Source organism: Dromaius novaehollandiae, chromosome 2, assembly GCF_036370855.1.
Source record: "Dromaius novaehollandiae isolate bDroNov1 chromosome 2, bDroNov1.hap1, whole genome shotgun sequence".
In the NCBI taxonomy this organism is placed as follows: Eukaryota; Metazoa; Chordata; class Aves; order Casuariiformes; family Dromaiidae; genus Dromaius; species Dromaius novaehollandiae.
Genome location: NC_088099.1, coordinates 144,326,073 through 144,339,646, shown reverse-complemented (window position 1 = coordinate 144,339,646; position 13,574 = coordinate 144,326,073). Strand labels below are relative to the sequence as shown.

General features: G+C 36.4%; 1 protein-coding gene across 9 annotated transcripts in view; it reads left to right on the top strand.

Annotated features, from left to right (window-relative positions):
- Nucleotides 1–13,574, top strand: part of VPS13B (vacuolar protein sorting 13 homolog B) — a 483,999-nt gene that overhangs the window by 371,333 nt on the left and 99,092 nt on the right. For all 9 annotated transcript variants that reach the window (XR_010388020.1, XR_010388021.1, XM_064507672.1 and 6 more), the window contains one exon: nt 2,756–2,893. Coding sequence is in view for 7 of the 9 variants with exons in the window: in XM_064507672.1 (XP_064363742.1) it covers nt 2,756–2,893 (138 nt within the window). In the remaining 2 variants the exon portion in view is untranslated. The remainder of the gene's footprint in view (nt 1–2,755; nt 2,894–13,574) is intronic.

The window sequence follows — 13,574 nt, the reverse complement described above, 5'->3', positions numbered from 1 at the left end:
ACTTTACTTTGCTCTTCTTGCCTTTTATGTAAATGAATTTGTCCTACACAGAGACATTTTGTAGTTCCTCTGTCAAACTCCATTCAAGTTTTTGAGATACACACCAGAGCAGTTAGTTGCGAAGTCTCTGGATTTCTTCTAGCTTTCTCCTCATTATATAAAAACTAATTTATTGATCCATATCTGGCATACTTGGATGTACAGTTAAGTCTGCTATCGAGGTTCCAAATTAACTGTGCCATGGATGTGGAAAGCTCAAGCAGTTCTTTGCATGGCCCCTCAGATTTATTACCTTGGATGCCAGATTGTATGCATGCAAGTATCCTGCTTCCAGAATTGTCTCAATTTCAGAATAACACAGTTGTTTTGGTGGTAAGGTTTCACCTAAACGTTAAAAGAAAAAAAAAAAAAAAAAAAAGTTGAGACCTATAGAGCAAGTGCTGAGTCAAAAGTAATATATTTTGTTGGTTAATACTGAGCACTGATGTGTCTTTGTGCTGATAAATCTGTAAATTTTGGATCTTCCATTTTTCATGTTGTACCCCAGATAATGGAGAGATGGCAGTGCTGGATGCTTTGGACTCGTCACAGACCAAAATAATTTTCTGAAATTCCCCATGATTCTTTTTTTTTTTTTTTTTTTTTTGATTCTCTACTTCTGTGCTGCAATTCTAAGCACCCTGTGCCCTGTGAGTTGCTTTGTATAGTTAGTGTATTATGTCATGCAAGGATTTTCTGCTGCGTAACTTCTTTTCATCACAGATATTTTCATCTTTAAACGGTTACATCTCTGAAATAATTATTAGGTATTTAATAACATAAACACATCTCAGGAGAATAGGAAAACCAGTTGATGTGTTCTGCAGCAGAAATATTTGGCTAAATTTACTGTTTTTTCTTAAAAACCAGTGGTTGAACTAGGCTGCTATATGCAGTATGTCACAATGTCTTTCAGAAATGAGACAAAATTACAACATTTTTCAGCTGCAGTCAGGAACAATAACCTAGAGATCAATTTAATTGATCCAGTGACATTCATTGCACAATGTTCAGTAATTTTTACAATGTTTTTCAGTATATGTTCTGAAAAATGTAGGTGTATTAATTATTTATCATGCGCTACTAGCACAAAGCAAGATATCGTGGTATGGAACCAAGTCAAAGATAACATTCATATTCAGGACAACTGCATGACTGTATTTCTGAAAAAATATGTATTTTGGTGGTAAAGAATTATTTTTATTATTATTTTTGGTATATTAGGCAAACTCTTGACACAGGAAAAGAAGGTATTCCTTAAAGCATTAACTATAGAAAAGAGAGTGTGCCATACCATTCTGGTTAGTGTAATTAAAGAAAAGGGCTAAGAACCATAAAAATGTAGAAATTCACATGGAAAATATACAAATCTGTTGTATGCAGTGACAGCTCTTAAATAACTGTTGAGAGCTGGCTTTAAAAATGTATAGTGGGAATAAAGTGGAGGAAAGGCTGTAATGTATATGCCGTGGAGTACAGATATTACTGTAAAGTCACTGCCTGAAAATTGATCAAATAAAAACAGAAGAATGTGCTAACTTTTGATCTTTTCCATATAGATCTAAAGTCATGATCAATTGGTTTCAGTAGGTTCTTTGAAATCACAAAAGGGTTCACATGTGCCAAGTTTTATATGAATCACATGATAAGGTCAAGAAATACAAATTCCAAAGCTGACTTTATATACCCAGGCCACATATGACTGTGATGCCACGTTACCATATGTTGGCTCTAATAGTGGGTTTGTAAATACTGTTTTTGAAAGGTATCCAATCAGTAAGTCTCAGTTAAATAAAATAATTAGAACAATTTTTAATCAACTGAAAATGGGAAAGTTGAAATTTCATCAAGAAAATCTCCTTAAATCATTAAGAATGAGGCAGACAGTCTATAATTAAAGTAGCAGTCTTGGTACTAAAGAATAATCGAGCATTAAGAATTTAAGATGTGTAGTGGCAGAATTCAGGACTATTACAATAAAGGTCATGAGTTGCTAAAGATTGAAAAGCCTTTATGTAGTGCTATTTCTGTTATCTGTGATATATAGAAAATGAAGAAATGCATAGCACTTGGAGGAAATTAATTTTAATATACCTTTATAATATTACGGACCGATCAAAGGAATACCATTCAAGATGGTATACAATAGTAGCTACTGATTTTTAAAGGGTAAACATGATATGCGAGTGAAACCCCAAACTGAATGATATTACTGACTTGTCAGTACGCTCTCTCCTTGACAGTGGTACCATTCTCATCTTTTAGCCTTCATAGTTTGTCTTTCTGTTACTGCTTTCTCTACTTGGCAGTGAAAATACAGGAGCAATTTTAAAACACTGATTCTTTTGCAAGAACTCTTGAAGTGTCATCATGATTAATGCTAAAATTATGGGATATTAAAAGTCATCTTTTGGCAGGTGCTTTTTTTTACTCATATTTTACTTGCTTTTTTTTTTTTGAAGGTTTTCTGTGTTGTGTGTAATTACTGCTATGGCCTGTATGCATGTGTATGCCAGCATATGTATGCCTGCATTGCATACACATGCACATCTGTCTATAGGCACAAATGCTGTGTGTAACAGTAGTATTATGAATACTAACCAGTGTGTATATATTTTGAATATTTTGGATTTCTTAATCAATTTTGTATGTAGTATTTTGTTACATATCACATTCCTGGAATATCGTTAATGAATATGATCCTTATCACCTGTAGATCCTGGAAAGACTCTACCGGAAGCTCTAGATTATTGCAAGATTTGGTTGCAGACAGTAGCAGGAGAGGTAGACGCTAAAAGTGGTATTCCACCTCCTCTTATCACAGTGCAAATTAAAGACTTCCTTAATGGACCAGGTAAGCATTGTACTTTAATCTGTGTTTTTTAATGTAATTTATTCCTAGATAGGCACACATAGACATACCGATACATTAGATTATCAGAAAAATGTTATATTCCTTGCTGATGACAGCAGAATTTTCCTCCAGCAATTTACCCTGAACTGAGGTCAAAGTGGAGGACTGGTCAGTTCTGGACTAACCTTACATGTTTAATCAGGTTTAAGGCCTGATTAACTATTTTCTTTTCTAGGCTAAATCTAGAAATCTTATTCCTGTAGAAGTTTGAGGTTGGCAAATTTCCAACAAAATGAAAACTACCTGCTTCTATCTCTAGAACAACTGTGACTGTAAAAGTTATTAAAGTTATGTTTAGCAAAACAAAGGTAGCCAAGGCTGCTTTTGAATTTGTTTCTGAAGATTTCTATGAGCCTTTTTCTCTTGATTTCATTGGAATCTGAGTACCTGGCATTACAGATCTGTATCATCTAAAATGTTGATACTGTAGAATTGAAGAAATAGTTGTACCATATTTGTTTAACTAACACAGAATAGAAGTGGTGTGGTATATTAGCATTTATGTAGGATAACATAAATGACTTGAAGTTCGCTCCTGAGGAGTCACAAACTCCTGCAAATAGAAGTGTATTATACATTCGTTGTTTTGTGAATTAGGTATTTATAACTACATTGCTAATTTAGAATATAAAGTTACATTAAAAGTTAGAAAATACACTTATATTTTTCTGTGCTATCATAATTCACCTCTTGTTCATGTTTATTGTAATTTATTGAACTGTTACTTCTTTTTTCTTGAAAAGCCTTACTCCACTCAGCACACAGAATGATCTGTTATCTGTCATTTTGTGAGCAACTCTTCAGTACTGGGTTTTCCTGTTTCCTAACAGGCTAATGCATTATTTACAGCACACTATTTAAACCTAGCTCTACAGCAAAATAACTTGTTTCCACTGTGTTGCTTATTGCTTTAGGATGTGAAATACTACAGAAATACTAGTTTACCTGCACAACCTTTCCACAAGTGATGGGATAGTATACCCTGTCCATTTCACAGAATACGACTCAGGCACAGGGAAATGAAAGGTTTTTTAATTTTTTAGGTTGCCCAATTAAAGCATACAATTTCATTTTCCAAGGTACTTAGAAAATGTAGAAATTTAGATGTTGGAAGCATAGTTCCTTTTGTCTTTGGATGGAGCCGTGATCACTTCTGCATATCAGACCCCCAGTATATCAATCAACTTGAACCACCAGAGAATGAGACATACAAACTTGCCAGCTGACTGTGCAGACTATGGTCAACTAACTTGCAAATCCATTTTTCCGCTCAGTCAGGCAGGACTCTCGAGGAAAGAATAAGTACATGAACACTTCATTATTGCTATTTTTTCAGTTTTCTGTGCTGCCTTAAAAGCATTCTTTTAATACAAGGTTTTAAAACCATCTGACAATGCAGGAGTTTTGTTATATTGATCCCTATTTGGCTTCCTTAACAGGATTTTGAACCTTCAGACATACTGCATGTTCTACTGCCATTTGAACTAACAGATTGGCTGATAGGAATAGTGGATTTTCATTCCAAGCATGACCAGCATAGGCAGGGAAAAGATACCTACTATCAGTGGCTTTATAGATACTTGATGAAAGCAGAGGAATATTGAGAGTCAAGATTTTTGGGTTCCAGTCCAAAAGCAGAAGGGAAATGTATTCTCTCTTGACACTATGATCTTTTGGTTACAGCTGCCAGGTTGGTTTTGCTTTATCCTCCTTTTTTTTTTCCAATTTATTTGTGAACTAGTCCTCTCTCTCCACATCCCTGGCAGATTTTCCAATTCTCAAACGCCTTGTCTCTCCATTCCCCATTTCTCAAGGTTCTCACTGTAGTTTCCTGGGCCAGCCAATATATTTAATTATTTGCCTGAAGGTGTTTCCTTGACAGTCTCCTGTCAGTAGGATAGTCTTCTAACTAAACTAGCAAAGAATGAAGTCTGTGGCTTTGCAAGCCAGCTCACAAAGTATATATTGACATGAGTGCTCTGAGTTTCTACCCCATTCTCAACAATTTAGTCAGATCCTGAATCAGTGTTAAATCTCTCCCCTCTGTAGTATTTGGCTAAATAGGGAACTGAAAAGAGTAAATTAATACGTTGTAAACTTCAGGCTACTTATTATCCTAAAGCATATATAACTTCAGAGCTTTCCTCCAAGGTTTCTTCTGAGCTAAGAAGCATTCTTTTTTATCATCCCTTTCCCGCTAATTGAAACAACCATTAAACATGACTCAATGATAATTACCCTGAATTTCAATAAATTCTTTTAGCAGGGTAATAGAACAAAACAGAGCTGAATTCCTTTGGAAATTTTTCTAATCTCCAGTGTTACAACAGGAGATCCTCTTCAAATAAACTAACTTTAACCAAAAAGCATTCCATGGGGTTTGGAAGTTTCATTGCATCAGTAATGAGAGAGACTTTCAGCATGTGATTGCATCAGAGTAGCACATGCAAGGAAGTTATGGATGCTTGGCAACTCATTAGCAGACTACTGGAAAAAAGTTATTAACTCTACTGGGAGGAAAAGGGCTGCTAACCAAGGCTTCTTCCAGGGTGAGGTAGCTTCTACATTACCAGATCCAAACTAAGCCTGCAGCTGTTCATCAAGGACAAGAACCTCAGCACACCTCTTCAGAGCTCCTGTAAGGTCACCAGAGAAATGACATTTGTGGTGGGAGACATCACAATTAATAAACTGAATAAATAAATGCACTGCTGGAGTACCGATGCTTATGTGCATGCCTCAGTCAAAGGTTTAGTGGTTTCTCATGCCCATTTGCAAATAACAGTGTTACTATTCTGCATATTTTCAAAGGACATGCTGCGTATTTTTGTGTTCATTTATGTATGTGAGTTTTATAATTACAGTAGGTAAATTTTTCGTATGCATTGGTTGCAATATGTACTAATAGATGGTAGCTGTTGGGTACAGCTGATCTGCTTCTCTGGACATTTTTAAAAGTTGTGCATATGCAGACAAAAATCTGGATAAAGCAGTTGTGATGGTAAGTGAATACAGTTTTCTGTATGGATTTCAGTATTCAAAGCTCAGTGGTTTAATCATAATATCATTTTTCTTCAGAGATATTTTGTTGGCATGCTGAGGTTAAATTTCAGATATTAGGGTCAAACATGCCTATGTTTTATGATGCAAACTATTATACAAGCAGTTAAAAGAAAAAACCTGCAAATGGTCCCCAGTGTTTGCTGCCTTAGATAAAAACTGTGCTCCTTGTAAATAGTTTGTCAGTAAAAGTAGATAAGTAGATAGTGTTCCCCAGAAAAATTGTATACTTTCACCACACAGGAAACCAGGTTGTCAGTCCATATTAACTCGGAGATCAAAAAACTACAGCAAGTAGCTAAACTTGGAAACCACTAATTAAATGGGAATAACAGGATACATTAATGCACTTCTTGCCACATGAGTTGATTATTTTGTACATTTTTGGCAACTAAAGAAAAATGATATTTCTTCCAGATTTTGGGTAATAGGATCCTAGGAGAAATAAGCATTCATCATCAGGCCTGTGGGAACAGACCCCAACTTTAACCCTACAATGTATTAAAAGACTATTCTTTCTCTTTCTACAGTAACTAATTATTTAAAATTTTTTAAATTCCATCTCCATCAGTATGCACAACCCTCCCTCTTTTATATTCAATCTGTTACTGCATTCTACATTTAATTCTTCTCAAATACATAAAAGTGAACTATTTATTGCTTCAGCATTAGATAGCGTGCATTAGATGAAGAATAAATATGACCATCTTGTTGTAATATTTTTTGTAATTTTTTTATCTCTGCCTGATTCTTTCTTTAGATTTTTTTTTTAAATGTGCTTTCTTGACTTTAAAAGCTGTCTTTTGACGTAGCGTTTCTGCATGTAAGTGATACTAAGCATTTCAGTAATTCATGAAGTACAGCTTACAAATTGCCTGAAAATACTTATACAAGCAAAATCTAAACATTTTATGCCAATTCCTCTTCTCCCAGCATTTTCTTGGAAAGAGGTTAGGTGTGAAATAACTAAGATCTTTGATATTTTGCCATTTGAAATAATTTCTGTAGAAGAAACTATCCAGACAAACTAAGAAATACCATTTCCCATTGGATGATGAAATAAGAATCCGGGTTTTTCTTTTTCTGCCGTGTGTTTCCCTAGCGCCGTTTGGACGTTGTGACAAGCACTGCACTGTAGCTATAGTTATACCTAAAAAGAAACAAACAAAGCTGCACCACAGCTCTCACTTCAGGGTTTTTTTTTCTTATTTCCAAAGGCAACAATTGTATCCATTAGCAAGGTCAGTGGCTTGGAGAAACCTGGAAAATAGCAGCTACCAGAAACCCACCAGAATAATACCTCCAGCAGGTGATAGATTAGTTGGAACAAATTGGAACCATTGCACTTCAGCAATCCTGGTTTCTTTCAAGCTGTTTTAAAAATGTCGTCATTTTAATACACAATATCAGCCCTGCGGAACAGTCCACAGCAGGTTAATTTGAATCATATGATGTATCACTGCCCTCAGCTGACATGAGCCCCGTTCCATGTGTGAAGCCATAATAAATCCATTCCCAACCGAGGCAAATTCCCTGTGAGAAGGTGAACTAATCCAGGCCTCACACTGGCATGTTAGCCCTCCGTAATTGAAAGCAGGGCCACCTGTTCCCAGCACAGCTAGCCTATAGAGAGAAAATTAGCATTAGATCAGATACTTAATATATTGAAAAATCGTTCATACTGCTTGCAAGTTCAGCTGTGGGCTGCTTAGCATGACATCATATATAAACCCAGGAATGTGCCCACTTGATCCCAGTTTAACAGTTTTGTTAACCATGGTGTTTGTTAACTTTGAAATGAGAATTTTTTGATTTAATGAGAGCTGACACGTGAGAAGGGGAACTAGCCAGGGTGCAGACTTTTCTAATTAACTCCGGGTCATTTGCAAAACTTTTGAGCTTTCTAGTAGTTTTTTTCCCTTTGCTCTTTTACAAACAAGTTTTTAAAGCACTGACAGTGTAGCCATGAAATGATATTTATTTGATTAAAAGGACAAACAGAAATATTCCAAACAGGTGTACCAGCCGGTAGGTATTGCTTTCTTAGTAACGCATTTACTGTCTGCATTTTCAACGTAATAATGTATAAAATTCTCAAAGTATCTTTCTAAAAGCAGTGTCTGAAATATTTAGAAATCCAAATCTCGCTTATTTTCAATGAATACTTCGATGCCTAAGTATTGAAGATGAAACTGGGCGCCTAAGCCAGGTAGAAAATTTGAAAATACGTTCTTGGTATCTTTTGCCTTATATTGACATTCTTTTAAAACCTATTTCTAGATTTGCTCAATTTCATAAAAGCTTTTCTTTTCCCTTCAGATATTTCTTAATCAAGATGTATTATTTGGCTGCTAAAGCAGATAGTGGAGAGTTACTATTTATGAGGGTCTTCTTGTTTCCACAAACTTGCTCCATGACCTGGGACAATTTATTTCATCTCGCTGTGCTTCAGCTTTCCTAATTCTCTAATGAGACAGTTAATGTTTCTTCAGTTAGGGTTTCCTTTCGTGGTGATGCCTCCAAATACAGAAGGAGGCCGGCTGTAGTTTTTGGCCTAGCCACACAACCCTTGAAACACTTCTGGAAAGTATTTGGTACTTGCACGGTTGCTTCATTTCAGTCAATGTCCTATAAATAGTAGTAACCCACTATCCTTATTTAATGGTACCATTGTTCTTCTAGACCTACAACAATTTATTTTGGTTCAGTAGCGACTGTTTTTAAAAAATAGTGTAATTACCTCACTGAGCCTTGTCTGAGTTCTCAAACCTAGCCAGTGTCTAGCTAAAACCTGTTAATGTCTTGATGTCCCCTCTGCGTAATGTCAGTGAAAGACCACACCATGGAAGTGTGAGCCGTGACGGCCGGGGAGCTCCGCACGGGGCTCCTGGAGGGCCGCTGTTGGCCTTGGAGAGCTTCGTGGGTAGGGCTGCAGTGCCTGGATGCAGTAGGTAGAAATGCCGAGCGGTGACTTCTGGCTAATTGGCGCCTGTCTCACAGAAGCAGAGTACAGGATGGACTGCAGATGGCTTCTGCAGCCTTGTCTCGAGTTTCTGCCTTCTCTTCCCTTGATCCAAATCAGGAATGATGAATTAGAGGATAAAAACAATTCATTTGGATTCTTTTTGCTTTTCAGTTTCTTTTAATTTGTCGCTCTTTTGATGCCTGACCAGGGACAATTGGGAACTGTACAACTAATCTTTGCTTTACATGTGTGTGTGTCCTTTTTTTCTTTTTATAAGAAGTTTAATTCTAGCAATTCAGCCTCTTCCCTGTTACTAAAGGGCCACCCTGACTTCAAAGCAGAATCAGGGCTCAAGATTACCTTCACCTTCCTCAGATTTCCTCTCCTGGACTTCTTATATCCAGAAGGGTGGCTCCCAGAGAAAGGATATGACAGCTGGTAAAATGTTTCATGCCTGTTGTCTGCTCCTCTCCTGTTTATTTCAGGCTGGGAAATTCAATCCTCCGAAGAGTTCCAGGCAAATATTAGTTCCTCTTATAGCAAGACTATTTTGTTAAGAAGAAGCTTAATATTTTACAGCCTTGCAAGGTGCTCTGGAAAGTTCCTGGGGTGGGGGGAGAGAGTCCTGTGTGCAACCAGGAGAAAAATCTGGCCTTTTTCTTACTAGCTGTGAGAAATGAAAGATCTGTCGCAGAGCGAGGGATATGAGAAGTCAACAGATTCTTGGAAAATACCACGTTTTTTCTCTTATAGTTCAACTTTTCTCATAGTCTGTGAAAAGATCCTGGTCTTTGGAGAGCTTATAAATAATTTTCATGAAGTTTACTTTCTGATTTTTCAGGTTAAGAAGGATTTAGACTATAGTAGTTTATTAGTCATAGAAATAATAACCCGGTGTAAATTCAGTTATGGAATATCTTGGGATAAGCCCACTGACTTCGTTAAGAGCTGGGATTGGCCTAAAGCAACTCGCCAGGGGCTCTGTTACCTTTGTGTTGCTTATTCACCCTTAGCTTACCAAATAAAGAATCCCTTTGAATAATACCATTATCCTAAGCCCACAGAATAAAATTATACCTTCACAGTACAAATGTGAATGTTATAGAGAACAAGGGTAAAATACTCATAACACTGAAATTTTTTATCTGAAGTTATAAGTAATAAAATGACAAAGGAAGAAATTGTTTCAGACAGGAATTTGAGGGCTGCTTATAGGTTTTCTTTTATAGATGTTATGATTTTGTTCAAACAGGCCATATTGAATCCATTGGGTTTTTTGTAATAGATTTCAAAATACATAATAAATGTAAGTAATATGATGACTAATGGGTCAAGTGAAGTTGGAACATTTTAAATGAGAAAATAGCTGGAAACAGTTTTCAGGAAACTATTCCAGTTGATTTTCGGTCCCCCACAAGGTGTACATTAACATAAACTCCATAGAATCGTCTCTGGGACCTGAATTCCCTCTCTGATTTCATTATTGCAGTGTGATTCTTTTCCTTTCACTGTTAAGTCATCTCCTGGTGTGGTGGGAGCATATATTAAGTGTAATTTATTTATATTTATCTAATCTCCTTTTAACTCAATAGTTATTTCATCATTCTGTTTCCTAGTAGCTGTTCAGAAAGTTGTGAAGGGTAATTAGAAACTAATAATTGACAGACATGGATTTACTTGGTAATCTAAAGAGATGTAGTGAAGAAGTAGATAGAACAATTCAAATTCTACATTCTAATAAAAAATACTGCTTCGATATCATCTAGTTCAGTTTGATTGAAACCTAAGCAGACATAATTCACTTAACCTGTTTACAAATACAGGAATTGCTTTATTATTTATTTGATGGCAATAGATACACCTGACAAAATTTGGTATTGCTGTTACGTCTTAAATTGAAAGCACTGGGTTATCACTGTAGTAGCAAGTCACTAGCAGGCAAACCAGAGAACTTACAGTGATCCAGCTGAGGAGTTGAAGGTGGCTTTAAACCACCTTTTGTCCTATCCTGATTCTGATGTAATTTTGGATAATTCAAAGAGTTGTTTGAATGATGGTAGCCTGTGTCTTCCTACCTGTGGGCGGCAGTTGTGTCCAGAATCTGTGCTGCATGGTGTGGTGTGCTAAGGTGTTTAAAATCATCTAAGAAGACTGGTAGCCCTGGGTTTTGTACCCTGGGAATTTTATTCCAGCTGCATCTAGGTGACCTTTTTACATTGTAACATCTCTTTTTTGCCCATTTTGAATGATTGGGGAAGGTGCTGAACATCTATCTTCATCAGCTACTATAAATAGCTCTTCATATTTCATCAGTGTTCACTGTTTCTGTCCATCACTGAAATATGTTTTTCTTAGAGGGAATGTTAATGTTTCTTTTACAGTGCTAAGTATAAAGTGTAAAACAGGACAAAAACTAAAAACATGTTGATTGCTCAATTGGATTTTTATTTTTTTAACTTTTTTTTTACTTAAAATGCCAAAGAATCTCATTGCATACTCTTTTCTCAGTTGTAAAAATAACCTATGTCATTATGAGATGGTTAAAATATTTGCAGTGGCGGTTCCAGTGTTACATTTTCTGCAGTTACGCTTCTGGCTGCCACAGCTTTCTGTCGAGGCTGATTCACTGCATAATAAAAACCTAATACGAAGTTTTGTCAAGTTATCATTCATGACAGCATTTTTGCTGTGTGACACTGTTCAAATGCACTGTTTCAAAACAAAAAACAGGGCAGCCGTTTGCATTGCTCTGGGGTCTAATGTTAATTTTTTTTATTGCTTTCTTGGATGAGAGCAATGTTTGTGAAAGCACGTGACCAGCAGCACTGGTTAGAGACCAGCCCAGCAGGACAGGAGCTGAGCGAGGTCCCCTCCGAGCTTCCCCTGGGCCCCACAGTCTTCTGTGTCCTGGCCTGAGAAATCCCAAGGCAGAACTAGTGCTCCAGTATTCATCTCCTCTTCAGGTCTTTCTCAGTCAGATTACTCCCTGGTTTTATCTTGACACCTGTCCTATCAACTTACTAAGCGTTTTTAGTTTGGAGGGGCTTGGATGTTTTCTTCTCGTCTGGGCTGCGCTACCGTAGGAAAATACACCTTTGACAAACAAGTTGGGCATAGAAAAGCTGTCACACCAATCAGTAAGGGTCCTTTCCTCGTATTTACTAACCTACGTGCTTAATTATTTATCAAAACCAAAATATATTTTATTTTAGTCCTTTATTGCCTCTTCACTAACGAAGAAAATTAATTTCATATGGCACATTTTCCAGAAGTGGTTCAGGAACCCAAATCCTAGAGTGAGTTGGATTTCAAGCTCAGGTGATTTTAAAAATGCTGCTCACTTGTTTTTTTAAATTTTTAATTGGAATAACTTTCTCTTTGGGTGTCATAAGTAAATGAATATAATAATGTCACATGAATCTTTACTTTCAGTGTAGCTCTCTTTTCCTCCAGTGGAAGGGAGGAGAGGACCAATGATTTATGTAAAAAGACAGGCAAGTTTTTGGATATTTTTTAATGCCAAAAGCAGTGCAAAGATTACTCTTGGGATTTTCAAAAGTATTTGGACCTTTCTTTTCCCCTTGGCTTTAATTAAAAAGTAGCTATGTAAATAGTTTGAAGAATCTTTCAAGTTGGTCATATGTGGCTTTGGATGTCTCAAAATCTTGCCCTGTTGTTATGTCCAGCTTTCTAGCTTTGATACTTGCCTTTCTATTTTGCCCAAGTGTCAGCTAGTGTTTGCCGCAATCTTTAGTTCAGTGGAGAAGGCTTTAACACAAGAAAAAGCATTTTTAGAAAACTATTAATCAAAATTGTAAGTTATGATTAAAATAGCTTTTCAGTCTTAAATTTCTGTTAGCTGTAGCCAGTGAAGTCCTACTGACCCTTTTCTAAGAAGGTTATCATTGTTTTTTCATTCAGATGCAAAAGAAATCTTAAGTGGCCCATAGCAAATTACTCTTATATTTGTAGAAAAAGTGCTAGTTTAAAATGTAGAGACTAATCTATTAAGGCACCTAAGCATCTAACAGAAATTTAGACTGCCAGATATTTTTGAGAGTCAGAAAAGTGCTTTACCGTGTTCCCAAGACTCCCTGAAGTCTGTATAAGCCTATGCTTAAGAACAGCTTGAAGGCTCCGCTCCTGCAACTCGTGGCATTGAGGTAAGAAGTTCCAGTTTACCTCAGGAGTGGAAGAATGAAGTTCATCGGTTTGCATCGATGTTAAGAGTAGAAAATGATCCTGGATAACTTAAAACTAGGCCCTAATTTTGATGAAATATTTGTTAAATCTGTGTAAACCCTTCCACAAACAGTGTTTCCAATATGTATTTATAGTGAAACTGGAAATGGGGCAGTGCTCTTTTCCCTGAACATTTAACACAACTTAGATGTATGCACAGGATTTTAATCATACTTTGTTCGGTTCTTGGTCAGGGGGAATAAAACAGCAAGCTTTTCCTCCTGCTCATTACTGAGTGAAAACTGAATTTGAAATGAAAAAGTTAAAAAACTAAGTTTAAGCTGGATTCCCATAATGAAACATAATATACTGACAAAGAGGTAGATAGCAGCACAGAAATAAGTTTCATCTATC